Source organism: Lipophrys pholis, assembly GCF_963383615.2.
Source record: "Lipophrys pholis genome assembly, chromosome: 15".
NCBI lineage: Eukaryota > Metazoa > Chordata > Actinopteri > Blenniiformes > Blenniidae > Lipophrys > Lipophrys pholis.
The window spans coordinates 11,819,096-11,846,705 of NC_137642.1; the positions used below are offsets into that span (position 1 = coordinate 11,819,096).

Genomic DNA, 27,610 nt, shown 5'->3' on the forward strand with positions numbered 1-27,610 from the left:
ACAACTGCAAGCAAAATTAGTCATATCCACTGCATACTAAGATCTATATCGCAACATCTACTAAAAAGTTGAGGCAGCAAAGAATTTTGTTTTCAATTTTGATCTCACTCGGCCATGTCCATAAGTTAGAGAAGCAGATTTTGTATCAGAAATGCAAACAGTGGACAGATCACAAATATAGGTCCCTGAGAATGACGCTTGATCTCCAGCAGCTCCACAGGCACTGTGTTGTGGCAGCTCACTCCTGGAAAGAGCAAAGGTTAAACACTGACAGAGAATTACCCCACAATTACACATATATACACTTTTTTTTTTTAAAGAAGGAAAAAGACCAGGTCATCCTTTGTTTTAATAGGTTATATCTCCTTTACACTTTTCAATGGGATCTCGGGTCGGATTTGAACCCCTTGCGGCCCGGTTTGGCCCACCGACCGCAGGTTTGGCAGTCAGTTGACGTTTGGACCAATCACGTGCTGCTCTCCTCCCACGCCTTGAGCTCTCCGACGACTCACATCTTCCGTGACTCACACCGCCCTGTAGTGATGCCTTCATGGACTCTTAAAAAACTCCGACGTCTGACTATCACAGAAAAGTATCGTTTGTGTTTTTCTTTTTTAAAAGTACACGAAACGAACATTTAAATATTATCACTTTAAGAGCAGATATCTCTTCAGGAACTTCCTGCGGCTGTGGCCATCCTAATTGATTTTGCACCTTTTTCTGGCACCCTTCAGTCAAATTAAAGTGAAAGTGATAGTCATCTTTTCCTATCTTTTTCTGTGGCATACTCTCCTTGTAAAAATTGCTAATACGTTTCTTCTGGTCAACTCTCAAGTCATCTATCTTAAACATAACCAAGGTGGTGTGTGCACAAACTCAGAAGTATTGAAGTACAGAGGGAGTGATTTTCCATGATTTTTTTCCCTCCCACTGACACTCTATTTTACGACAATTCTTTGAGCCCATGAATGTAGCACAGGTCCACCCAGTGGTGCTGTGATATTCAGAGGTCATACATTTACCAATAAATAAAGAAAACATAGCAGGTACGTGTTTGAGCAGTTCGACTTTACTCATTTAACCGCGTTGAGGCCAAATCTAACAAAGCGAACTTCAGCGCCTTCTCGTTTCGAGCCTTGGCAGCGTGAACTGAAAGTGCTAGCATAGCGGCTAGATAGTACCTGGCTCGCCCGCGTTAGTTTGTAAAGTTATCGGTGTCGCGGATTATAAAGCAGCTGTTTGGTGTTTTGTTTGTGGAGCGCATTGGATTCTGACTGGATCACACGCGGTCGGACAGTCTTTTGCAACTTTAATCAGTGTTCTGGAATGTGGGAAACGATGCTGCTCCTTGCTAGCATGCTACTGGTGTTAGCCGGTGTCTTGTTGTCAGGAGCCGGCGCGGCTTGTCGTGACTCCCCGCTCCATCTGTCACCCTGTGCGGGGCGCGTGTGTCCCTGTGCCCCGCTGTTTGTTTGATCAGATAATTCCACCGTCCCTGAGCCTGTGCTGCGAGCTGGCACACTTAGAGTGTAGGGTTATCGTGTGTGTGTGTGTGTGTGTGTGTGTGGCTTGTTTGTCCTTGGCTGCTCGCTATCAGTCGGTCAATGTATCAGCACGGTGCAGATTTATGTCGCCGGTGTTTGCAGCTTGTTAAGATAAGAGCAAAACGAAGGTCCGTGCACCGCCGGTGTTTTATGCATTTATGGGCTAATTGTGGTCTAAACTGTACCTGAACTGTGACGTTAAAAAAAAAACACAGATCAGCAAATGAATAAATAAATAGGCGTCACCTGTTTGTCTGTATAAAGATAAAGACATTATACGATAAAAGGTTATAGTATGTATTATTATTATTATAATTATTATTATGTATTAATAAGTGATCATAACAGTGTGTGTTGGCTGATGTCAGATCGTCTCATTATCATTAGTCATTTTATTAGCTGCTGCCATGGTCTGATCAATGTCATATATAGTTATATTATTCAATGCAATCACCAATGACCTTGTTTTGCTTGAAGCTTTAGTTCAATCATTCATGAAAACAATCATGTGGGCTTGTCCATTACTATAGTGAACCTTTATGGAATGTAAAACATCACAGTACATTTTATTCTGGCCTGAGGCGGCGATACTGGACTCATGCCAAGTTCATAAATCCTTGATGATTAAGGCAGTAAAAAAAAGAACAATACCAAATTACAGACTGCACAGTATTACTCACACCTATCAGTGAAAATATCAACCACCCACCTCTTTGAGCCTGAAGGATTATTGAGAAGAAACGTTGTTGAGCAATACTATAAGTTTGTAATCGGTAGCGAACACGTGGCTGTACAAACAAGTTAACAACCTAAAACTTTCTGAAAGGATTGTGATTATCCTAAAGGTAAAAAAAAAAAAAGCTAGCTCGTGTGTCTGGATGGCCATGCAATGACGTTCACCATACTACTGAAAAAAAAAGTTTCCATTGTGGCTGTTCTAACATACTAGGGTGTGTAGTGTATGTATTTACTGTTACTACTTTGCAGGGCACCAAAGCAAACAATACCGAGTGTGAAAACTAAATAATAAAATGGTTACAAAGTTAGAATATAAAAAATAATTAATGCTTGTTTTATTAATTTTTCATATGAGGTTACATTAAACATCTAATAGTAGATAATCAGTGAGCTTTGTACAGCTTTTGAAAAAGCACTCTGTTACATCACAATCAGAAAATGTTTAATGATTAATTTAATTGGCCATATGTCATTAAGCAGTCCCCTAAAATCTGATTACCAGCTGAAATTGGTTTGTTTCAACTCAACTAACACATATATATTGACTTTAATGTTATACTTTTAAAGTATTCAGAATTTAAAAGCCAGAATTCAAAATATCAGTATTACACATAACAACGTGTAATCCAGTATTAACTTATGTTCCAGTCGTCTGTATTTACGAGCAATGGTGTGACAAAATTCGAGCAATCCAGCAATTCCATTATATTTGATGTTTGCGTGACAAAAAGATAAAGTTATTTCAGGATTTAGGAGGTTACGATGTCCATCCATGCATTCGTAAGCCGGCAGCATTTAATTAGAAGATTTTCACCAACACTGTGTCTGATCAACATGAGGACTAATCACTGTCTCTGGTCTATTAAAGGCAGGATGTCTGGAGAGCTGTCCCGGGATATAAACATCAAGGAGCCGAGATGGGACCAAGGCACATTCATGGGGCGCGCCCAGCACTTCTTCACAGTCACAGATCCCAGGAACGTTCTGCTGTCCTCGGACACTCTGGCAGAGGCCAAAGTGACTGTGGAGAGTTACAGGTACACCATCAGGAGACCTGGATGAAGTGATCTGGGAGAATGAATCTGCATAGATGTGTTTGTACACAATCTTTACTAGTACTGCAGTGTAAGATAAAGTAGCAACATCTTTTTTAGATCAATTTATCAACGTTTATGTACATTATGCAGTATGTGGGGTCTGGGTGACCACAACCGGTCTGTTTCTTTATTTCAGAGCAGGGATCGTGAGGCCCGGCCTGACGGAGGACCAACTCTGGAGAGCCAAATACATCTACGACTCTGCCTTCCACCCCGACACCGGGGAGAAGATGTTCGTGATCGGTCGGATGTCTGCTCAGGTGCCCATGAACATGACCATCACGGGCTGCATGCTCACCTTCTACAGGTACAGCTCTGGCTCCGGGCCTCCACCCACCACCGTCTACTCACTTCTCCAGAAAGATGTGTGAACATGCAATAAACAATGTGATGGCCAAAATTGTTATTTATGACGTAACTGTAGGCGACCGTAACACGGCAATGCATAAAAATAGATATTTTAATCCCTGGACTGAGGGAAAATCCTCTTAAAGAATAAAAAAAAATGTCACTCCCACTGCTTAATACTGGAAACTCACTCTGCTCTGACCTGAAACTGCAAAAAGTGCTTTCATCAATATTTTTAATTATTTTGATAGATGTGAACTCTTTAGTGTCACCAGGCTCATGCACTCAAAAAGTTGTAATATATAATATACGATCTGAAATGAAAAATAAACCAACATTTGAATTTGTTCTCCCCACAAAAAGAGGTTCAAAAACACTATTTTCATCGTTTTAGTTCTTTATCTTTGAACATTTTTATTCATACCATGCACGATGCATTGAGCCCCTGTAATTTATTTCCATCACTTTGGCAGATTATCAGCCGTTATGTTATTCTGTTGGGCTGCCGCTAGAGGGCACCAACGGTTTACTGATAAAATCTACATTATGTAGCGTTTCATAGGGAAATTTAGCAATAATTTCTATTTTAAATGTGAAGACCTCAAAAAACAGATATAAGTTTGTTTGTTTGTGTTGCGTTAAATTCAATCAGTCCTCGTAGTTCTGTCCCATGAAGAGTGTTAACTTCTCCGAGGCAGTTGGTGACCTTTGACTTAAATAAGTGAACTTGGGTCTTCACATGCTGAGTTTAGTCCTACAGTGTGAATAAAGATGAGAGGCGTGTGCACGTATCGATATTTAATTTGCAGACTGAAACTGCATGAGGTCCTTGTCACACCTTAACATGACAGTGTTTACGTTGCCGTCCAGCTCTGCCTTACAAACACTGGGTCATATCTTACTTCCTCAAACATGTGGTTGTTGTTGTTGTTGTTTCCAGGACGACCCCGGCCGTGGTGTTCTGGCAGTGGGTGAACCAGTCGTTCAACGCTGTGGTCAACTATACCAATCGCAGTGGAGACGCACCCATGACTGTGAAGTAGGAAGAACTTCTCACTCTGTAGATTCTTCTTGCCCTTGTTTTAAGTCAGTGGCGGTGAATGGAACCTGCTGTTCTCTTCTTCACGGTGGTATTTCACTCCACCGTTCAGCATATTCGGCCTCACGTGACCGTCACCTTTGAAAACCGTCACTATGTGCTTGTGACTATGTACTTACAGTTGATGCCATAATGATACACCTTTGCCAAGCTTTTAGGGGAACCTTTATGAGGAAAACCATTGATATTCCACGTTTGCACAAATCAACTATATATAAATACATAGGAGACACATGACTTGAATATTGACGTTGAGCCTGATCAAAACAAAAGCTTGACTCGCTTCTATTTTAGTGTTGGCAACTATGGACATCGTAACACACACACACACACACACACACACTCATTTATCTATGAGTCTGCTCCTGTTGGTCTCTGCAGTCAGACTTTGGAGATTGCCGTTTTTATTATTGCCGTTAAAGTCTCGGTGCAACAATGTACCTGCTCCACTATGATTGTTTTGTTTTTACAGAAAAGGCCAGTTTGCAGCTGAACTTCCCCATTCTGCACAAATGCATTTTGCCTGCATTTAGGTTAAATAGTAAACACAATATTGTAATTAATAATATATATTAAACTGATTTATCTTGAGATCAAGCATGTATTTTAGGGTTTGGTGCATCTGAACATTGACATGTTGGCCATTAGTTTATCAGATAGAATTCTAGCAGAAGGGACGTAGAGGGAGTCATACAATCGGAACACAAGTGGTTGGCCTGAAACGCATGATAAGGACAAGCGTAAACAATCTGCCTGAGGGCTCGCCACTTATGATATGATCACCTGAAATGCATGTTATTTTAATTTTCTTTCTTTGGAACTACTTAGCAAATACAACACTTTAATGTTGAAATACATTAGAAGTGATCCTTCTCTCTCGCTCTCTCTTTTTTTTTTTAAGTAAAATAAAATGAATAAAGCAGTCCAGTTGAAATGCATGTTAATGCCTGGTGTTAACGAGCCCTAAGTATAGAGATGTTGTAAAGCTTCTAACGTGTGAAAAAACACTGAAAGGGGAAGTGGGTACTTCATTAATCCGTCTCCTCTGCCTCCCCTGCAGCCAGCTCGGTGCCGCCTACGTCAGTGCCACGACAGGAGCTGTGGTCACTGCCCTGGGACTCAAGGCTCTCGCTCAGGTAATACCTGTGGATCACACACCTGACATAACCATCAGCAGATTCACTGACTTAAAGGAGACATATCATGCTTTTAAATCCTTCCTTTTTACATATAAATCATACAGTTGTGGTCTATACAACGCGAAACTGCAATGCTTGGGTCTGAATTCCTCATTATTATAGCTCCACAGGCCCCTTTTCAACCCCTTTTCTGATGTGCTTCTGAGAGCAACTCGTTTTGGGGCGGTCTCTTCAAATGCAAATGAGACACTTCATACCCCGCCTCCTCTCCAGGTTGCAGAGGTGACACTCGGTTCAACGTCACCCTGTTCGGCCATCTTTGTAGTTTGATAGAACAGATACAATTATCTAGCGGCGCAGAAACTTTATATTCACACATTATTTACAAAATGTCAACAACGGAAGATTTGTCCATCCAGCCATACATGTTGGAGCCAGAGTCGGACCCGGCGGAGCGAGATGAAAATGACGATGATGCACCTACAGAACAACGTCTTCATATGGATGTAACGCAATGGTGTGTTTCTATATTTACACTAACTTCTCCATCCATGCCCACTACTACAATACTGCCTGTATTACAACGACTATTTAACACAGAAGTTACATTATAATCTAAAACGAGCACACAGCGCTAACATATGAAGACGGTGCAACTGCTAATGCTAACAAAACAATGACAGGGACGTCTTATCATCACACTTTTTAGCGTTATATACAGCTTACCGAAGTGCTCTGTTCGTCGTCTCCATAGATAGAAGGAACTGACCGCTCAATCAGACGAAGTCTTTCGGCAAATCCTTCTTTATACTGGCGGAGGTTGCTGAAGCAGTCGTCCTTAAAGTGATTCGCGCACACAAAAATGACCTTACCCACAGATGTGGGTACATTTCTGTGAAAAATAAAACTCAACCAGGCACTTCGAAAAGGTTCTGATGCTGGGAGACGGTGTAACGAAGCTTGTGGGTTACTACATCCAACAACCGAACATTTCCACTTATCCTCTCGTACCTTCGGTTGGACTACAAAATCGCAGCGAGAAACAAAAATGGCGGATTGCTCGAAATGTCGATGTCCTAATTTGGCAGTTCCGCTGAGAATACTGTGACGTCATTGTTCAAAAAACGTAATAGAGAATAGAAAAATCGAAACCGATCGCAAAATATGACCAAAACAGAATATAAAGATATCAACGGAGCACCTGAAGAGACTACTTTGAACTTTTCTGTACTTCTAAACACTCTAAATATACAACAAAATGCATTTAAGGGCTAAAAAAGTGGATTTAGCATGATATGTCCCCTTTAAGTAGTGCCACTGGTCAACTGAACGTGTCCCGTCTCTGCAGCGTCTCCCTCCAATCATCAGCCGGTTTGTTCCCTTTGCTGCTGTTGCTGCTGCGAACTGTATCAACATTCCCTTCATGAGACAGAGGTGAGGCCACCGAGATATCGACCGGCGACCTCCGCTTTGCTCCCTCGGGCGCTTTTATATGAATTGTGACAGCTGCTACAGCTCATTACTGCTTAAGTAAGTAAGTCTAGAGCTTTTTGCAAGTCTGTTGTTCCGTCTTCTAGGGAGTTGAAGTACGGTATTCCAATTTCTGATGAGAACGACAACCGGTTAGGAGAGTCTGTCAATGCTGCCCAGCAGGCCATCATGCAGGTGGTGGTGTCCAGGATCGGCATGGCCGTGCCTGCAATGGGTAACGTTTATCTTCATTCGATAATTATTTATGGGACGGGAACAGTGTGGGGAAAGTCATTTAGAGCTTCTCGTAGCGTTTCAGTAAGGTTGTGTGGCGCTTTGTCTGCTTTCATCTGTGAATTCTCCTGCTACAGCAACATATATATATATCATGCAGGCGCATCTCAAAACGATGTAAATCCGACATAACGCTACAGTTCAATCTACAATCCATACTTGAATCAGTCTGATGATCACAGGCCTGCAGCAAAATGTTTTGAGTTGTGTTCACTGATTCAGCCGGATGTTTAACCTGGAGGACATGAGATAAAATTTGAAATAGATTTGAAGTTCAAACTGTAAAAAAAAATTACTTTCATCTTTTATTTTGGCCACAAAGCAGAAGATCTTATCCACCCTATTTATATATGTGTGTGCTTTCCTTTCTAGCTATCCCGCCTGTTATAATGAATGCCCTGGAGAAGAGAGCTTTCATGAAGGTGAGCACACTGCAGCGTAGACTTACTACATACGTCTGTGTGGACAAACATGTCAGCTTCCCTGTTTGGGTGCTTCCTCTGACGTCTGTCTGTTGGTCCGTAGCGATTCCCGATACTCAACGCTCCGGTCCAGGTGGGGCTGGTCGGTCTGTGGTAAGTGACACACACACACACACACACACACACACACACACACACACACACACACACACACACACACACACACACACACACACACACACACACACACACACACACACACATGTTACTGTTTAGTATTTCTCAATCAATCTGCACTCAGAAGGTCCCAGCGATCATCTCTGTCTCTCTTCTATTGCAGCCTGGTGTTCGCCACGCCTCTGTGTTGCGCCCTCTTCCCTCAGAAAAGGTACCGGCAGCAGCCGCAGCATTTTTGACCCTTGCATAATAATCCAGGAAGTGTTTTCTATTGTGGGATGAGTGAGCCGTTCAGTCACAACCTGCCACTTCTTTGCAGCTCTATGAGTGTGAGCGGGCTGGAGGCCGATCTGCAGGAGAGGATACGACAGAGCAGCCCCAGCACAACCGTGGTGTACTTCAACAAGGGCCTGTAGGAGCCGCCTGCACATCCCACATATGCACAAGACATACTGACCCTTTGTTAGGTCCACTGGTACAATCTAACGTGATGCAGTACAGCAGCTCTGACAACATTCAGTTACTTATTTTTGTTTTTAAGTGTGTAATTCTGATTGAGAACATCTGAGTTGTTTATTTTGATTGGAAAAGTGACTGTGCACACCTCGTGGTGTTTTCACAAGAGAACATAAGTACTAGTTATAAAGCGATCCTGTTTTGTTGATATAAACACTATTTTACTCGATTGCTTTAGCAAAAGCATCGCCTCTTCCCAGTTAGTAAACACAATGGATGCATTTAACCTTAAAAAGCAAAAATAAAAAGTGGTTTAAGATTTTCAGTGGCCCGAAAACCAGTGACTGTATTTTTCAACATGGTCGAGTTATTCTACTGAATCACAGAAGATTGAACCAGTGTGCCTAATGGGTGAATATACTCAGACTTCTTTTCTATTTTTTTTCTTTGCGTACACATGGGAAGGCACAACAAAATGTATTAATGCAATTTCTCTTGTTTCTGGGAGACTTATGCATACTGGTTGTTGGCTTTTTTTTTAATTGACTACAAGAAGCTGCGGCATCGCTCACAGCGGGAGACGGTGATAATTTGAAAAAGAAAATTCCCTCTAATGAAATAACACTGATAAACTTCTCTGTACACAAGAGGCACTCCTTTCGAGAAAAAACAGATTTTATTTAGGTTTTTTTTTTTTTGTTTGTTTTTTTAATCGTTTCGTGCCGTGTTTCCTGTCTTCCTCCGGTCAAAGCTGCGTATTGGACGGCAGTCATGAAGTTACTGTTTTCATGTTACATTCAGCGTTCATGTTCGGATAAATGCTGAGGCTACTAAGTCGTCTATGTGACCGCTTCTGAATGTAACAAAGCTTTTTTTTTTTTCCTCTTTCTTTTTTTGGCCTTGTGGACCTGCTTTTTCCTGTCGTTGCTTTGCTGTTGCAGTTGTTTCGTTTTCTTAAACTAACACGTTGACTACCGTAAGTTAAATTTATTCATTTATCACTAGAGAAAGAGAAGTACATTAAATAGCTCGAAACACTCGGTTTTGGGTTTTGTCGTACCCTGGCTTTTGTTACCTGCTGCAGCTTCTTTCTTTCCTCGACTCTCCTGTAAGTGTACTTAAGCCCCTTTGTATTGTTAGAGCAGGTATTTTAGGTGCTCACGTTTTGTGGTCATAAACTATATTGACATCATACTGCGGAGCCTTGAGTACACCAGAGAACCCCGATAGGCGTGGGTTTTATCAAGGTGAATGTACGTACTGTGGCAGCTTGGTACCAACTGATTCGGTTGTTTCAGGAGATTGTGCTTATCGGGAGGAAAGAACTTGTCCTGTTGTCACGTCCAGACTTCTGTAGCTCCGAGTGAAACGTCATTGTTGGGCCTTTCATGAGCTGCGGTGTCTGGAAGTTATTCTCAGTTTGATTGAAGCGCGGTAAGAACAGGGTTTCACTCACACAAAGCCGTGCTTTAGCGGCTCACATCCTCTTGTACCGAAAGAATGCAGTCAGTGTTGCGTGTGGGACATTGTGTGCTCAATGTTTGTCCTTGCTTTGCCGTGGACAGTTGGACTGACGGCGGGGACTCGACCTCTCCCACCTTGTTGGCTCTCAAACACCTCTGTCCTGTGTAGTTAGATTGTGATGGTGGACTTGTTGAATTTATCCCTGTGTATAAAAATAAGTATATTTTTCTTGGATATATTTATCAGAAATGAAAACAAAAACAGTATATATGATGTATATTATTGAGCACATATGCATGAGGGAGTTTAAGAGTTGTTAACCCGCACCTCTGTGACTGTATTTGTGGCCCCGCACGTGCTCTGGACAATATTTCCAGCTGCTCGTGTTACGGGAGGGAAATGAATTGCAGATGAGTAAAGGCTCCGTTTGCTTTTAGGGCTCAATAATCCTCAGATCAGAGAAGTCAAGAGTTTAAAAGAATAATTTGGTGTTTGTGTGAAGTGATGTTTTGTGTGCGTTAGTTTATACTCCACAGTAAGATTGTGTACAATATGATCACACACCCGTCACGCAGTCCATTTGTACGCGTATCATACACATGATAAATCATTGTCTGCCGGAAAAGAAACATCTGAGCTCCCATCCATCTCCGGTACCACTTTATTACAGGAGAAACTATGTAAATGGCTCCAGTGGAATGAACGTCGGGGGAAATCTCCTGGCAACACCCTTGTTTTAACATGCACTTAATGTTGGATGAGCTTTAAATATCTTTTCTATAGCTGCATTTTACCTGCTGCGTTTACAGTTTCTTCACTTCATTTATATTCTTCTTCTAAGGGACTGTAGCTGCTTGCGTTAGGATGGACTCCCGCACAGACGAACACAGTGATTGTGATCGTTTGTGATCCTAAAGTTTAGCCCATTTAATAAAACGTCACTTTAGAAAGTATGTCGTCACCTGAAATTCATTGAAGCGCCCATGTGTTTGTGTCACATTGTTCCACGTCTTGTTTTAGATGGAAGCTGTTCGTTTACTCACCTTTCGTTACTAGTAATCTTTAGTACTAGTGATGGAAGCCAAGAGAAGCTCCTCTGAAAGTCTCTATGTCTCCGAGTGTTTGATTCGCACGTCGACTCCTAGTCAAACGCACTGCCGGACAGTGTCTCAGTGTCAGCGGTTTATTTTTGAAGAGCTCGCGGTGATCGTGTGCTGGTGGTCGATGTTGTGTCGTGTTCATGGGGGGGGGGTTCCTGCTGAGGGTGAAACTGCACTATTTAACCTCTGCTGCGCTGCTGTAGACGTTAGCTGGATTTGTGTCACTGCCTAAATGGAGCTTTTTAAAAGTATATATTGAAGATTGTGATTGTTTTGTCGTGCTGGATGATGCTGGACGCTGCTGCACATTATGTTACTCGTTGACGGTTCGGCACCTTCTGTTGCTCATAACCAAGCAGCTTTATAATAAGCTTTTTGTGTGAGTGTGTGCTTTTTTTTTTTCTCCTTCTGATGTTACAACACAGAATAAAATGTCAAGAACAAAACTGAAGGCTTTGAAGTTGAAACACATTTGTAAACTTCGATGCGGCTCACGACTTCACACCCGCAGATCTCGCCAAAGGTATGAAACAGAAGGAAGACGTGTCGCTTTTATGTTTGAGCTTTATCATTCGGACCTTTCTTATGCCAGATTTCTTTTCCTCTCGTGCAATGGTAGTATTGTTGTTTTCTAGACATGCTCATCTTTAACTCGTCGAGTTTGCAGGAATGTCTGAAGGCATCGTCATGAATGCAAAGTAATAAGAGTCCGACGCGTCGGGTTGAACCCCGACACACATTCGAGGCTCAACATCCTATTTCTGCCGTCATAGTGAAGATAAAAGTCTGGCACAGCCGCTGAGGAACGGAATCTTGGGATTCACACCCCGGCGCTGTGCACGTCATGAACAAAACACACAGGTTTGCATACTGAAGGCACAAATGTAAAGACAATCCTCGTTACTGTTACACTCCAGGAATGTGTTGGTTGTTTCATATGCAATACACCTTCACCGTGCGTAGGCCTGCCAGTAGTGAGGCGCCGTGTTTTCTCCTCTGTTTTGTATCGTTTTGAAAGAAATATTTCTTGTATGTGAAACGTATTTTACTCAGAGCAATAGAATAAAAATGGGTAACAAAAATACACGAATGTTTGTGTCTTACATTTGTATTAAACATGTACTGAGTTGTTCCAACTTCAGCCGAGACGTAGTTTTTATTGCCTGAATATCAGTTTGTATTGAGTCTGGTAATGGATGTTAAAGGAAACTAGACAGTAACTCTTCATTTGGTTTTTCCCCTTAAGAATAAAGACACAGCGCAGTTGAAAAGTATAGACGGCATCTTTTTTTTAATTTATCTGCAGCTAGTTGTGCACATTTTTATCTCGCACACACACAAACAAGCAACACCTGCTTCAGGCACCACAAGCTGTCCCTCAACATGACAGTAGCAGTGTGTGTGTGTGTGTGTGTGTGTGTGTGTTTGGGCATCAAACCTGCTCCTCTCAGCACCGAGTTTAGAGTCAAGTTGTCATTATCACACACGCACACACAAACCACACGAAGCTGTCCGTCGGGTAAGGAAGCGCATCCAGCAGCCTGACAACAAGTAAAACAAGCATTCCTACATGGACGCTATTGACAATGTGACACTAAATAACAGATGAAAAGATGAAAACATTTCTAATGAGCTTGGATGTAATAATTAAAACTCCCTGACTGAAAAATACTGACTTAATTAAGTCCCTAGCTTTTCCAAACCCGTGTAAATAAATGGATCTTGTACGTTTCTGCAGAGGTAAAACTTGACAAATGCAGCGACGAGATCAGCTGCGGCTCCATTGTTATAGCTGAAAGCAGATTGATGTGCAAGAGTTGGAGGTATTATTGTAAACTCAAACCCAGACAGACTCAAATGTCTGCGTTGTGTACGCTTTTTCTAGTGGTGCACAGACTTTTCACTGCAATTTAAAGTGTTAAATAGTAAATAAATGATTCTAGTTTCGATCTAAGAGTGCACCTGCTTTTTGTCTAACGCTACAAAACTTATTTCACTGGTACGATTTTTTGCACCGCCGCCAGAACATCTGCCGTCTCCACCTTGTTGCCAAACTCCTTCTCTCGGTGCTCCAGCAGAATCCCCTGGGGAAAAAAACAAAAAAAAACGGACGACACGGTTACTATCCAGACGAGCTTCTCCAAAGCACCCCCGGGCCACATCTGTCCGCACTACCTGGTCTCCAGCTCCGATGACAAACACTCCCCCCAAGATGAAGCCCTCTCCGTTCATGTTGCCCTGGTAACCGGACCTCCAGGCCCGCATGAAGTTCTGCCACACGCCCAGACGAATGAAGCCCAGACCGCCCATCTTCCTCTGCAGCGGGCCGTAGAAATGTTTCTGCAACCGCACCGTTTAGTCTTAGTCAGGCTCATCATGAGTACACAGCATCGACCGTAAGAATTTATGCAATGAATAACGTGCTTTGGGAATACAGGAAGTCCCACATCCAAACTAAATGCACAATTTGGTGTGAGGCAGACGGAGTTTAGAGTCAATCACTGCTGGTGAAGTCATTTTAATCGCTACAGCTTTATTCTACTTAGTAATATAAATAATATCTGTCAGTGTGTCATGCTGAGGTGCAGATCTTTAAAAAAAACAAAAGTGCCACCTTTTCATCTATGAAAATGTCCCCAGCAAAGTGCGGCCTGAAGTCCTGGATCTCTGTGCCGACGTTCTCTTTCACCACAGCGACCAGAGGGACCCCGAGCTCCTGGAGCTGGAGCTTCAGAGAGGACAGCTCAGAGGCCTCCTGCAGAGTGCACCCACACAGAAAGTGAAAAACTCAAGGGGTTCAAACTGGCAACCGCTACTATTAAAAGGTGTTTTGTTTTTGTTTTTCTTTCTTTGTGTTTTTATAAAATCACCTCTCTGCACAGAAATCATCCGGGTCGCCGTACAGCCATGACCACAGCCCCACTGTTCTCCCACAAGTCCCTGGCCTTGATGACCTTCTCCTCTGCACACAAAGCAAAACAGGACTTTTAATAACACCTTGATATGTTAGTAATTAATCATGAATAAAGTGTTAATTATAAAAGTAAAAAAAACAAACAAACAACTAAGTCATGGTCACATGGAACAACTTTATGATGAATTTGCTGCTTACCTCAGCACCTTAAAGAGGACTAATCTAGATTTTTTAAAAGCTGCTTTTCTTTAAATGCAGCACAATATCTCCTTTACTGCATGCACAATGCATGCACACAGGCCCGTGCTGACATAACGTTCACACATCCAGCTCACGGCTCTTGACTCAGTCGCGGCTGATCCCTCCTACCGTCCGTGGTGGAGCGCAGGTCGGCGTCTTCCAGGTACTCCAGCGAGGCGCTGGCGGCTTTAGGAAGACAGAGATCGGTGTTGGCCAAGAAGATCCCGGCGAGGGCGGCCCCGACGGCACCCAGGCCCAGTGACCACATTCCCATCCCGAACAGCTCGCCCTCCGGCCCGGACGCAGACGACAACACTGCAGAGCAACAAGGGGAGAAAAAACAAGAACACAAGGGGAGAAATGATCGACGTGCAACACACAGCAAATGTATTTTCAGTCACAATCCCGCTTGCTGATGTCTGGAGTTTCGAGGGTCGTAAAGCCTACAGGTCAAACAAGACTCGGCATGTCCAGTCCGTGCATGAAAACACTTGGGCTGGTTCGTGCCAGGATCTCAAGTCTAATCTGAGCCTAACTCAGGAGATTAAATACCTCAGATACAATCATCTGTGGCTGCTGTGTGGCCTTCGAAAAGACAGGAAGTTTTCTCCAGCAGACCAAAACATTTCCAGTCATTCTAAAATAAGTTTCCTCACTGCATTACTGGCGGTATGAAATATCTAAGCAACAACTTCTGCACACAGCAAATTTGTCAGATATCAATTTTAATGTGGAACAACCCAGTGAAATGAATATAAAACAATTTGGTCTGGCAGATAATAATATGTAAATAATATTTACATGATGTAATTATAACTCGTGCTTCAAGCAGTCTTTGTACATTTCAGAGCGCCAAAAATAGGAAAGCCTAATAAAAAAGGAAACGCGCGTATCTGTGTAAATCAAATAACAAGAACAAAGAGGTAAACGTAGTCAGCCTGTCAGGAGCACAGTGAGCCAGTGGATTGGCTGTTTTAAACTCAGAAAGGTGTTGGAGTGTGTTATTTAACACAAAAACCAAGACTCTGTTTGACCCTTTTAACCACATAGAAACATTTTTCTTTTGTATTTTTAACACAATAAGTGCACTGATTCATGTGATTTCAGATATTTTGCAACAACCTGACAACAAAACATCCTTTAAAGATAAAAATCACAGTTATCAAATGATGCTATTGTGCAGACCAGGAGTCAGCCGAGCAAACGGAACAGAGAAGCACTACATACGATTCACAACTACAGCAGCTTTCTCGAACAGACTTTGGGGTTTGGGGTCGTGACAGAGAGTCCTTGCCTGAGGTGGTCTTGTTTAGGTCAGGACTGGCTTTGGCTTCACTTTGGTGAAACAGAACAGCCTGGGATGTTAGAAACGGGGGCCTGGCTGTGGCTGGGGGGCGGCTGCTCAGGGCAGAGCTCCCCGGGGAGACGGCAGAGCCGCGGTGGGGGAGCCTCTGCCTCAGAGCTGTGGAGCGTCTGGACAGAGCCAGCATCGCATCAACTACACACACCCAGAAGATTACGCTGGAAGACACAAAGCACAAGTCTGGTCTGAGCAGGATCAACCGACGCGCGCCACCGTGCCATGCGTGCTTTCTTTTCTTTTCAATTGTTTCAGCCAATTTCAAAGGACAAACATTCCATCGCAGGAAACTTTCGGGTGTTAAACGGGTTAGCCAGGTTTTATAATTCATGCACACCATAGAAATCTGATTCCAACACCACTGACTGCAGTTTGTATCATATCAAAATGAAAGTGCAATAAAAGATTGTAATGATTTTACCCTGCCACCACTGAATTTCCTTTTTTTTTTTTTTTTAAAAGCCTGCGGTCTGTTGCGTAAACACATAAATAACTCACAGACAGATTCGTCTCTGCATGAACATTTTAAGAGCAAAATAAAGTCGTATACTAACTTGTCACCGCGTCCATGGAGTAAAATATAAACTCTATCTCCTTTGACTCAGCTCATCCACTTTTCAACAGCGAATCAGCCGAACACATTTGAGATCAGATACTTGTCTGAGTCAGAGGACAAAAAAAGAAGAAGGAGATGAGTGCATCAGCCAATAGAAACCAACGTCCCTGTCCATCTTGAACGCATCAGCAAATTGCAGAAAAGAGGAGGCGACTACGCCGTTCAACATGGTGCATCGTGGAGGATTCAGAAGGAATTCAGTGGAGGAAAGATTTTTTATATTTCAGTTTGAAGAGTAATTTACTTCCAAAATTATTATTATTTTTTTTTTTTTTATTAGTTCCATATTTTTTTCAAAATCATTTCATCGTCATCCACCATTCTAGAGAGAGCTTCCGAGGCAAACTATCCCTGTATTCCATTCTGATGTTTCCTTTTCCTTGCACTACTCATACAAAACACCTCGAAGCCAACACATTATACTAATTTGCCTGACAAGGATACAATATTGGCCAGGGCACAAAAATGATGTGGTGATAATACTGTTGTTGATGTATATTCAGGTGTTGGTTCATATATTTGCATCACGTTATTTAAACCTGTAGAACCTGTGTGAGGGCCGCACAGTGGAGCAGTGGGTAGTGCTCTAGCCTCACAGCGAGGTCGTCTGGGTTCCAATACTGGCCTTTCTGTGTGGACTTTGCATTTTCTTCCCATGTGTGCGTGGTTGAATACATTACTGACAGTATTTTTAGGCACTTATACCAACCCTTACTTTCAGAATAGTCTGTATAGTTTGAACATTTAGATAATAAAATTTCTATCAAATTGATGATTTTTTTTTTTTTTTTTAAATAACTTTTTGTTCTTGTTGTACTTTATATGAAAGGGAACCCACAACACAACTTCACTGAGCAAAGCCATCAATATAAACCAACATACATCACTCTAGTTTTAAATGTCTTGTCTTTGCTTTGTGTAGTTGTGTGATAGTTTTTTGTTTTTTTTTATTCTGTGCTGGTTTGTTTTCAGTTAGTACTTTGCTAAATATACAATTACCAATATGCGACTAAAAGAATAATTTCCTTTAAAATGCCGGATTTTAATTCTTCCTCCACTGGTGACTTTTAACCGAGTTATGGAACGATGAGATGGCAAAAAGCTAAAAGTGAACGCCCAGAGAGCAAAACAATAACATGATGACCTTCAAACTGTTATCGAATAGCTGACAACAAAAGACTCCAAATACTGCACTTTCAGTTGGAATACGAAGTACTTCAATCTGGAGTTTAGTTTCTTGAGGGTTTGTTTGGTGAAATGTGATAACATAAGAGACGTTGTGTGTCTGTGTTTTGACGTGACCGTGTCGTGGCACACAGGTGCTTCGGATTAATTGGTTTCCCTGTTAACTGGTGACCGACTTCCTTCGTCCGTCGTTGTTGCTACTAATAGCAAAAGTCAAAAATAAGATTAAGAAATGGTACGACATTTCGGAACGTTATTGTAAATGCGATAAAACTGCGTTCGCCAGGACAGCAACGGATTTCTGCTGGGGCTTTAAACACCTGCTGTTACTCGCAGCAACCACAGCAGACACTAAAGGAAGTCGGTCACCAGTTAGCAGGGAAATCAATTAATACGAAACACCAGTGCGTAACATTTATTACAATAGCACATGACAGTAAGCATTAGGTGTCTGGAGACGGGACAAACAAAAGACCCTCCAATGCAAGCAAGCTTTTAGAAAAAAAGTCACTCTCATATTAAAAACAAGTAGTTTTGCATGAAACATTTGCTCACCAGAATCAATGAAGCGCCGCGGTGTCGCCTCTTCACCGCTTAACGTCCGTCAACAGAGCCCAGCGCAGGACGACCAACCGATGTAAGCGCAGGAAAAGTAGTCGAGCCAGATTCATCATGAATTATCATGAAGAACTTTTCTCTTTAATCAATGTTGTTGGGGTTTTCATAAGGTGAAATGTTATATTATATATGCCTCCATTACACCTGCACTAAATATATCAAACACGTGTACGATATTTAAATTTTATTAACTCTATATCTTATTACAGTATGTGAAACATGCTGCATCACAGCTTGTTCACAAGTGGTTGGACTGAAGGAATAGAGAATGAAACAGATGTAGAGCTCAACTCAGTGGTCTACAGTCCTCTTTCACATTTTAATGTCAACGCCATTACACCCCATTTCATGTGGAAATCAAAGTCCCAACGTCTGGAGGAATGATAAAAAGGTACAGAAGCTTCTTCTAGTCAGATAATACTAGATAAGGTAATATATGGTCTGATGTGTATATGAAACTGAAGTTCAGTTTCCCCTCTCATCCCTTTTGTCTAAAGTAAATGTCTGCATGCAACCTTCAGAATCAAAATGTTAAGTTCCTCTATCATTTCCAGCGAATATTCTTATTAATGTGTCTTGTACTTTTGAGCTGTTTCACACACAGATCACCACAAAAAATCATGTTGGATAAAAACTAGGATGGCTACCTGATTTCTTATGATATATTTCGCATAGTTGCTACACAGAATCTACACACTGCCAAAGTTGATCCAACACCTTGTGACTGTATACGGTATATTAAGGCTTTTCGGTGTGACTGTAAACTTTAGCCACAAGTAGTCACATTTACATTTACATTTTTATAACACTTCATTTGAAAAAGAGACACAATTGGGCCATTTGAAATCAGAATCAGACAAGCAATAATATGGCAAATAATTGTGAGCATGACAATCCAATACAGGAGGTATTGGTTTATTCAGGGTGAAATAGCAGATGCTCAATATCATTACTTTACAAATACATTCCCCATTATGGCATTGACTCATCATGTGTTGGGCTTGTGTGCCGTGTAGCATCAGATCTGTTCTCTCAGCAGAGTTTAGAAACAAACCATCATTAAAACACACAAATTGCCTCCACATAATAAGTAAACAGCAATGAGAATGCAGCGTGTGTCTGCAGATTCTTGATATATCAATAGTTTTATCTGATTCTTTGTCTGTAGTATCAATGTGTGCTTGGTCATGATGAAAGGGATGTGGATATTTCCTGTGTTACAGCATATACAGTACATGCAGACTGAAACATGCATGACGCCACACAAATAGTCATTTATCAACTGAAATCTATCTTGTCACAGCTTCTTTCATCTGGCGCGCTGTCCGGAGGACTGCCAGCATGTTCACTTTGTCTCCAAACTCTTTCTCACGGTGCTCCAGGAGAATACCCTGCATGGAAATAACATCACCTTTCATTATCCACAAAAACATCCACATACTTTTGCAATTAAATGTTTTTATTGTCTGCTGCAGTCAACCTGATCTCGAGGCCCAATGACAAAGACTCCTCCCAGGACAAGTCCTTCTCCTCTCAGGTTTCCCCTGAAGCCCCTGCGGTAGGCCCTCCAGAGGTTCTTCCACAATCCAACGCGCAGGAACACTGAGAACAACATCCACCTCTCCAGAGGACCATAGAAATTTCTCTGAGAGAGTAATAGAAAAGCGGTTTATTGGCTTATATTTTGTAACCCTGAACGTTTTCATTGAATAAAATCCAAGCTCTGTGTATGAGAGGATTTCGCACAAAGCAGACCTGCTGATCCACATAGACTTTCCCAGTGAAATGCTTCTTGAAGCAGTCCAGCTCCTTGCCGAGGTTTTCCTTCACCACGGCAAACAGAGGCACTTCCAGGTCCTGCAGCTGGGACTTCAGAGAGGACAGCTCAGCAGCCTCCTAGAGGGAGTGAGAAGGAAATAATCAGACACCTCACTGAAAGTTAAACTTGCTTTCATACCACGCAAACATGTCATCTCTGTCATCTCATACCTCTCTGCACAACAATCATCCGGGTCGTCGCACAACCATCACCACTGCACCGGTCTTCTCCCACAGAGTTTTGGCCTTGTGTTTCTCGTGGACTGAAAGTCACAACAAAAGCAAAGATGCATCTAAATGTTACAGAAAAGGTGAGCTCCTGTTTCTCATTTTAAGAGACGTGTTACTTTTAATTGCTGCTGCATTACAATAAGATGATCTGATAACTGCACACATATAACACTTCGTCCGACCCGGTTTGGGTTCATCTTTGCATGACTACAGCTGTTTTAATCAGAATAAAATCAGAGCGATCAGAGAATAACTGTATTGCTCTCTGTTTTCATTCTTATGTCTAATCAGAGTTCTTCTACCAATGCCCTTTCAGAAGTTTTTTTAGTTTCTGGACTCACCGCCCCCAGTGCTCTTCAGCTCCGTGTCCTCCAGAACTTTTATATTGGCCCATTCTGGTTTAGTCTGAAACCAGTCTGTGAAGGAGCTGATGAGCTCTGCGACAAACAGGCCCACCGCCTTCAGAGCTGTGGTCAGAGTCGCCATGGTCCTAAATTGGCTGCACAGTCATCTTGAAGACAAAGCAGATGCAAACCTTCATATACCGTCGACATTTAAATATAAATCGAACAAAATCTACAATTAGCTCAAAGTATTATGAAATACATATACTTTTTAATGCCTTGATATATATAGTAATCGTCATATTCGATGTGAGGAATGCCAAACATGATCATTTCGTTTTCAGAGAGCAAAAGTGCAATCTCACATGCCACAAAACAAAACAAAAACAAAAAATCTAATTTTTAATGGAAAAATGGTAAACTTAGCAATTAGTGTGAAAGGTTGGTACTCACCAGACTGTGCTTTGCTGCTAATGTGTGTGAAGGGATCTGATGTTTTTCCTACAGCCCCCTTAAGCCCTATGGACTCAGATCAAGCCAATCACAATGAAAGCTTTGCTTATGTGACCCAAACATGATAGGAATTCCTCAAAGACTCCAGTGAAACAAGGCTCATATGCAGCTGAATCCTCAGTACCAGGTTCAGCCTGGTGCACAGTGGGCCATTCAACCGTCAGCAGCACAGAGGCCCTGGAAGATTTATGTCATCACTTATTAGGTCTGATTCACATCTATAAATATTGTCACTCAGTTTCCCAGTTATCCATGTATAAGTATCATATCATACATAAGCAAACCTTAAAATTTTTTAAAGAAAGTTCGCTTATGATGTAATTTGGTGTGTTTTAAACATCAGAATAAATCTTTGTTTAACTTTGAGATTTAATTGTTTGCCAGCAGAACAAATCTCCGAAGAGGCCCTGAGTTCATACTCCAGCTTTCAGTGCGAGGCTGACTCCTGCAGGAGGTTGGTGAGAATAACACACCAATGATGTTTTAGTTTGTTCACTTGTTAGTTTTGTCACTTGCAGTTTGCTAATCGATCACTGTAGAATGCTTATTCTCATTCCTCCAGGTAGGAGGCATCTCAAACCAATTAAATCAGGTCAACTGTTCTTGACCATGTGTCCTGGAAGACGTTTCATCTCTTATCCAAGTGGCTTCATCAGTTCACTCGACTGGCCCGTCTTGTCTGGGTCTACTTGACCTGATTTAATTGCTTTGAAATTAATCGAGTGCTGTCGTTCTTCAGAAGCCTGATTTCTTCTCACTTTTACCAACATTTAAATTAAAATGGATCCAAAATGAGCCAAGATGCAGCATCTGAGACTTTACATGTCTCATTTTTATTATGATGTTCCAACTTTTCAAAACCTGTAGACAGTTTCCCATCTATTGACGTACACAGCTTTAAAAGAAATCCTAATATTCACTCTGTTTTAGACTGTTATAAATTGTGTCTGCTCTGTTGTCTAAATGTCAATGTTATGTCTTCCTGCATTTGAAGTTGCAATCCAATGCAATGTTAACACATAGGGTGAAAGAAATGTATGTCACAGATCATCTTCGAAACTGAAGCAATCCGTTGAGAGACGTTTATTGCATGGTATGGTTACAAAGTATAGAAAACACACTGTGTTTTTATGGCCATGTTTACAACTACATGCAGTGGAGGCTGATCCAGATGACTGATTTTAAAAAGTGTGTAGAGGTTCAGGTGTGTCTGATGTGAAGGTGCGTTAGTGAATGAATTACACATTCTCCTCTTACTGCAATTAAGTAGTATCCGAATGTCCTTCTGTGATTATATCATATAAGTGGGTGACTTTACTCATACATGTACAATATATACCAAGTTATCTACTGAGGATATTTACTATTTTAATTAAAAGTCAAACCATTTAATCTGTAGCTGTGTTGATAATAAGCTCATTCTTTTAAAAGAGAAATTCTCTACATCTACTTACAAAACAAACATTCTGCCATTACATACAGTCTATGTTTATCTGAAATGTGAGACATATTCTTTTTGCTTCTATTTTTGTGTTTATCATGGCATTTTTCTGTGATGTGTCCTTGCCAAACAAGTCCCAGTGAACCCATTGTCATGCATCCAAATGATCTCCTTGAGAAGCAGCTTTGCGCTGGAGTGGTATAGTCCTATATATCTCATTGATGGCAGCTCCGTAAAGGAATGTGCTGAGGGTCCAAAATGGGCTGGAATAGAGAGTAGGAGTGGGGTAGGATGTCACACCAGGAGCCCAGCTGCTGCACTCCATCTGCTTCCTCTGCTTTGGCCCTTTGCTGAGTTTCTGTCGTATTGAGGATGAATTCAATTCATCCACAATGTGACACGCTTTGGATGTCGTGTGAGGAAAGGGAAGCATGTGATAGGTCTTCCACAGTCATCAGTGGTGAACAGGCTTCATTCAGTCGCTGTCTTGTAAATGTTTCACACCATGTCTTGTTTAAAAGTCTTGTTTTTGCAGTTCAAGTGAGGTCATTGGGATTTTTTTCTTTCTTTTTTTTTTTTCTTGCTGGTATTCTAGTTACATACATGCAGACAACAGAAACACTCTTATCTTGGACCAGCTCGGCTCCTGTGGGGCGTGGGAGAGGTTGGCAGCCAATCACAGCTCAGGATTTGCTCCCCACCTCCTGAGTGATGTTTTTGCTCACAGGCATTGGTCAAAGTGTGAAATTCTCATTGTGCGGGTAAAGCCAATCAAAGAGCAACATGGGCAGTAGTAAAACCAGGACAGAGAATACTGTCCCTATTCATTTGAGAGAAAAAAATATATATGCTTTTAGACCTGTTTTTTTGTTATGCACAACAGAGATAGAGTATCCTGTTTAGAGAACATCAGTATCTGAAGAAGAAATCTGGTAGTTTAATCGTTTTTTATCTTGTGAAAATGTACGTAAAAATGTTGTGCACAGTTTTCAGGTGAAAACACCCATCTTCTATATTCCTTTATCCCATTCAGAGTGACTTAAGGGAAGCCAGGACACACACGGAAAGACACACAATTACACCCATACTCACTCTCACAGGCAATGTAGAGTGACCCTGTCACCCACACATCGAGAACATGCAAGCTCCACGCCGAGAGTGTAATTTTTGCTGTGTGGCAAAGGTGTAACAACATTTACATCCCCGTGAATAAAGTTTGGAGTTCCGAATTTTAATTGAGAGGCTGTAATAATCAGATAAACACTGGCAAGAAGAAATACCGCTTAACACACTGTAAGATAATCCAGGTGACAGAGCACTTTGCTGTATCTACTGTTTATTGACATGCGCCTTATATAACAACCAGTACAGGCGAGTTGCTGCCAAATCAATCGTTTGTCTTTCAAGATCCAACTGTTCCTGCCTGCGCTGACTGCCATCCAGATGGAACTGGCTGGAAACCGAACTAGCACAGAGGCAAACGACGGCACTTCACTGTGTGTCCTTGAACCTGAGGAAGTACAAACAGGTGTTAACGGCCCCCATCGCTGCTACAGTTCATTATCTCAACCTGTTTGGTCAAGTTTGAGTCTGACCCGCCCTTAAACTGCCCCGTAACCCTGAAACCCTGACCCCGGCTTTTAAGTTGTGCGACACCGGGGTTCGGTGTGACACACTTTACACACAGCCAATCAGGTGGAAGGAGGAAACGCTGTCCCGCAGATTTTCTATGAAAATGATTTGGGATTGGATAAATTGACCATGACATAAACAGACTGTAATGCCCACACTGGGTAGGTGGCCACTGAGGTTTCCCTAGAAGATGAAGATTTAAACCCAGTGAAGCAAGTCTGTTTTATCATTTTCATAATCTGAGGGCCCCAATGACTGTGTGGACAAAGGTTCGGGGGGATTTGAACTTTATATATAGTGTTTCCTGAGCAGGTTTCCTCAACTTGTCACTCTACCTGTTGAACTCAGATAGAGAAGAGTGGCAGCTGTAACCACTTCATATCTGGTAATGCACTTCACTCCACTGTGAATGTTTTTGATGAATGGACTAGAAACAGTGTAGAGCACATTCAGACTGCTGACATGGTGTAAATGCAACGGATGAGTATCATTATGTGTATATACTGCAGTGACAAATCAGACATTATTACAAGTCATCATTATAAAACCTTTGCCACTGTTATTGTGTCAAAACATCCTTGTTGTTATGGAGCTGTTGTAAGGAAATTAAATATTTGTGAGTGCAATAAATCATCAACAATAAATACTTCAGTCGCAAAGTTCAACGTATGAAGTGCAGCTTCTAGGGAGCAACTTATATATGTGATAAAATAATATCACCCAATGGAAAGTACTCTCACCTCATAGTGAGAATGTCCTTTGTTCAAGTCCAAGGTTGAGCTTGGAGTCCTTTCTGTTTAGAGTTTGCATGTTCTCCCTGGGGTGTTCTCCTGGTGCTTCAGTTTTCTCTGTGTGATGTGAGTGTGATTGTAATTGTGTCTTTCTGTGTTCAACCTGTGATGGGCTAGCGACCTATTTAGGGTGTATCCAGCCTTCACCCATCGCTAGCTGGGACAGCGCCAGGAAAACCTCCACCCTAACTATAATGAAGTATTATAAAACATCAATGGACCTAAACCGGAATTTACTAATACATTCACCTTTACTTTTCCTTTTAAATGTACTTTGAATAAGTAATTGATATATATGCAAATTCTAATTAGCATGACTTCATTTATAATCAGTTTAAGAGCTTTGCTCAGTCGTCCTCATGTATTTACACTGTCCCTGCTTCATACTTCAGTCTGACATGTTGTTGAAGCTCTGATAATAGTTATCTTGTTAAAGGGGGGGGGGGTGAAAAAAATCCTGATCACTCATTAACCAGCTCTTCAAGGCAAAACCACACAGTTCTCAAAGTTCACGTGTGCACATGTTACCAATGCGGTGTCTTGAGTGTTTTCATCCTGGCCAGCAGACTGTTGTTGGTCCAAAACAAACAGTGGTGTATCATCCGGAGGTCGCTCACTTTGCCATTGGACTGGCTCCCTGCCCCTGTAAACATTGGGGAGGACTCTCAGGTCTTCTCCAGTTTGATCGAGTTCATGTTGGTGAAGGATCTCCTACCTCTGACCTCTGTGTCCCTGCGTACCGCTGTCTCTACTGAAAACTTCAAATGAGGAGCTTTGCAGTTTCAAAACTTGACAATAGACTTGACTTTTCCAACTACGAGATGGTTTCTTTTACTTAACATGTTTCAACTGTTTAACCTTTTCTTTTAACTTAATCTGCTCACAAGTTGTTACTTTAATCAAGGAATCAACTTTCAAAACATTTTAGTTATTAATAAACATTTACCAGAAGAGAAAATCACAGAAATGGCTGGTTGTTAAGAGGAACAGGAAAAAGAAGAATGTGTTATTGACATATGCAAGAAAAATACACAGCAAAAATGTGTTCTCTGCCTTGAATAGAATAGAATAGAATAGAATAGAATAGAATAGAATAGAATAGAATAGAATACATAAGTATTCTCTGGCCTCTGGGCCATCTACTATAATTTGGAGGCACAGAGAATTGTCCTCTCTAACACTGGCATGAAAATCCCTCCTTTTAGTTTACTATCTCAACTAATTAACTGTACTATTTTAGTACAAAACTGTAACCATTCAAACTATAATACCTATATATTTGCCTTTGTTTGCAATTGTTTCTGCTCATTCATTTTAGCTATGTGGATTCAAGTTTCAATCGACAATCAATTATTGTAACTTTAACTATTTAGAGTGAAACTGTTTAATTTTTTTATTTTTTTTATTATTCAGGTCCGATCTCTTGTAAATGAGTAAGAAAGCCATCAATTTAGCTTGTTAAAATTCTCTTCTCATGAGGCCAACACAACACCAACTGAAATCAGATGTTTCTCTGTTCAGGTAACAGCAAAGAGATTCACGTATATCTGTGACTTCAGGCTGAGCTTTCCAGTGTGTTGAGGTTCAAAGTCTATGTGATTGTACAAGTGTATATTTACTCTTACACATATATACTGCGTGCGTGCTTGTAAGCAGAAACAGTCCTTTACTGTCTCGGATTATCTGCAAAAAACACAAACACACCTGAGAGGCTCTCAGATATCTGAAGGGCTCATCTTCATTATTTGATCTTCATGCAGGAAATGACGCGCTACTTTCTGCGGTTGTGTACAAAGACGAGCGCCTCAGGCTGGGACTTAGATGGAAAAGCACATTTAGACAACAGGTGACTGTCTGCCCCAAACCTAATTACTGATAGTGACCGAGAGCAACTAATTACATTGGGTTGTATTGAAATACAGATTTTTTTTCTTTCTTTTATCTATTAATAAAATCAATATACAGTTATTTTTCAGGTTAACATTTCAAGTGACAGAGGGTAATTTTCCTTAAATATAACTAAGTACAGTTTTGAGATACTTTATGACAGACCGATTCTTTGCTATAACAAACTGTGCCTGCAAGATCTGCTATGAAACATTGATTTTTCTCAGGACAATTGGCCTTCTATATGCATACCACTTTTCATAAATCCATGATCACACAACCCTCAATTCAGACCCCACAACTACACATCAATGGTCAAGGTGTCAAAGACACAACCCCGACCTCAAATTAGTTTTAAAGGGCTGTAACTTGTGAGGAAATTAGTTATTAATAAATATGACTTTTCTTTACTTGATTAAACATCAAAAGTCAATCACTTTTCCCCAAAAGAAATTACAATTTACTGGAGGTACAGAATTAAAATTGTAAATAGTAATGCCCTCTTGAAGTACCACTAAAACGTCTAATCTCCAGTGATGCACTTCACAATGTAAAACCAGAAAAATCCTCAAATTCTTCTATTCCATAATATGAAGCTATTTGGTATTTCAGTTATTTGGTACTTTTGTTTCAAAGGTGTTTTACAATGTTCATGTGTCAATAAAATACCTG

The 27,610-nt window shown here is 41.3% G+C and overlaps 2 protein-coding genes and 1 pseudogene across 9 annotated transcripts; 1 reads left to right on the forward strand and 2 right to left on the reverse strand.

Annotated features, from left to right (window-relative positions):
• The first annotated feature begins 958 nt into the window (after positions 1-958).
• sfxn3 (sideroflexin 3) lies at positions 959-12,422 on the forward strand. The gene is made up of 11 exons (XM_080482415.1): positions 959-1,046; positions 3,151-3,319; positions 3,516-3,686; positions 4,668-4,766; positions 5,887-5,962; positions 7,314-7,399; positions 7,543-7,670; positions 8,102-8,151; positions 8,255-8,304; positions 8,492-8,539; positions 8,648-12,422. The coding sequence occupies exons 2-11, from the start codon at positions 3,156-3,158 to the stop codon at positions 8,742-8,744; spliced, it is 969 nt and encodes a 322-aa protein (XP_080338541.1). The 5' UTR covers positions 959-1,046; positions 3,151-3,155; the 3' UTR covers positions 8,745-12,422.
• LOC308121260 (peroxiredoxin-like 2A) lies at positions 12,382-18,318 on the reverse strand. Of its 7 annotated transcripts, none has more exons than XM_080482419.1 (8): positions 18,219-18,279; positions 15,966-16,023; positions 15,797-15,915; positions 14,632-14,817; positions 14,219-14,310; positions 13,963-14,103; positions 13,524-13,688; positions 12,615-13,432 (listed from the first exon to the last, which is right to left on the reverse strand). In XM_080482419.1, exons 2-8 carry the CDS (start codon positions 15,995-15,997, stop codon positions 13,337-13,339), a joined length of 831 nt encoding a protein of 276 aa, XP_080338545.1. In that variant the 5' UTR covers positions 15,998-16,023; positions 18,219-18,279; the 3' UTR covers positions 12,615-13,336. The 7 variants fall into 7 exon arrangements, with proteins under 7 accessions (XP_080338546.1, XP_080338547.1, XP_080338545.1 ...); XM_080482418.1 differs by lacking the exon at positions 18,219-18,279 and adding an exon at positions 16,417-16,522; XM_080482420.1 differs by lacking the exons at positions 15,797-15,915; positions 15,966-16,023 and adding an exon at positions 16,417-16,522 and having other exon boundaries at positions 12,382-13,432; positions 18,219-18,289.
• Positions 18,219-21,244, reverse strand: LOC308121262 (peroxiredoxin-like 2A; annotated as a pseudogene). The gene is made up of 6 exons: positions 21,128-21,244; positions 20,672-20,841; positions 20,271-20,362; positions 20,037-20,177; positions 19,762-19,926; positions 18,219-19,672 (listed from the first exon to the last, which is right to left on the reverse strand). The product of its transcript is annotated as a peroxiredoxin-like 2A (transcript).
• Positions 21,245-27,610: the final 6,366 nt, after the last annotated feature.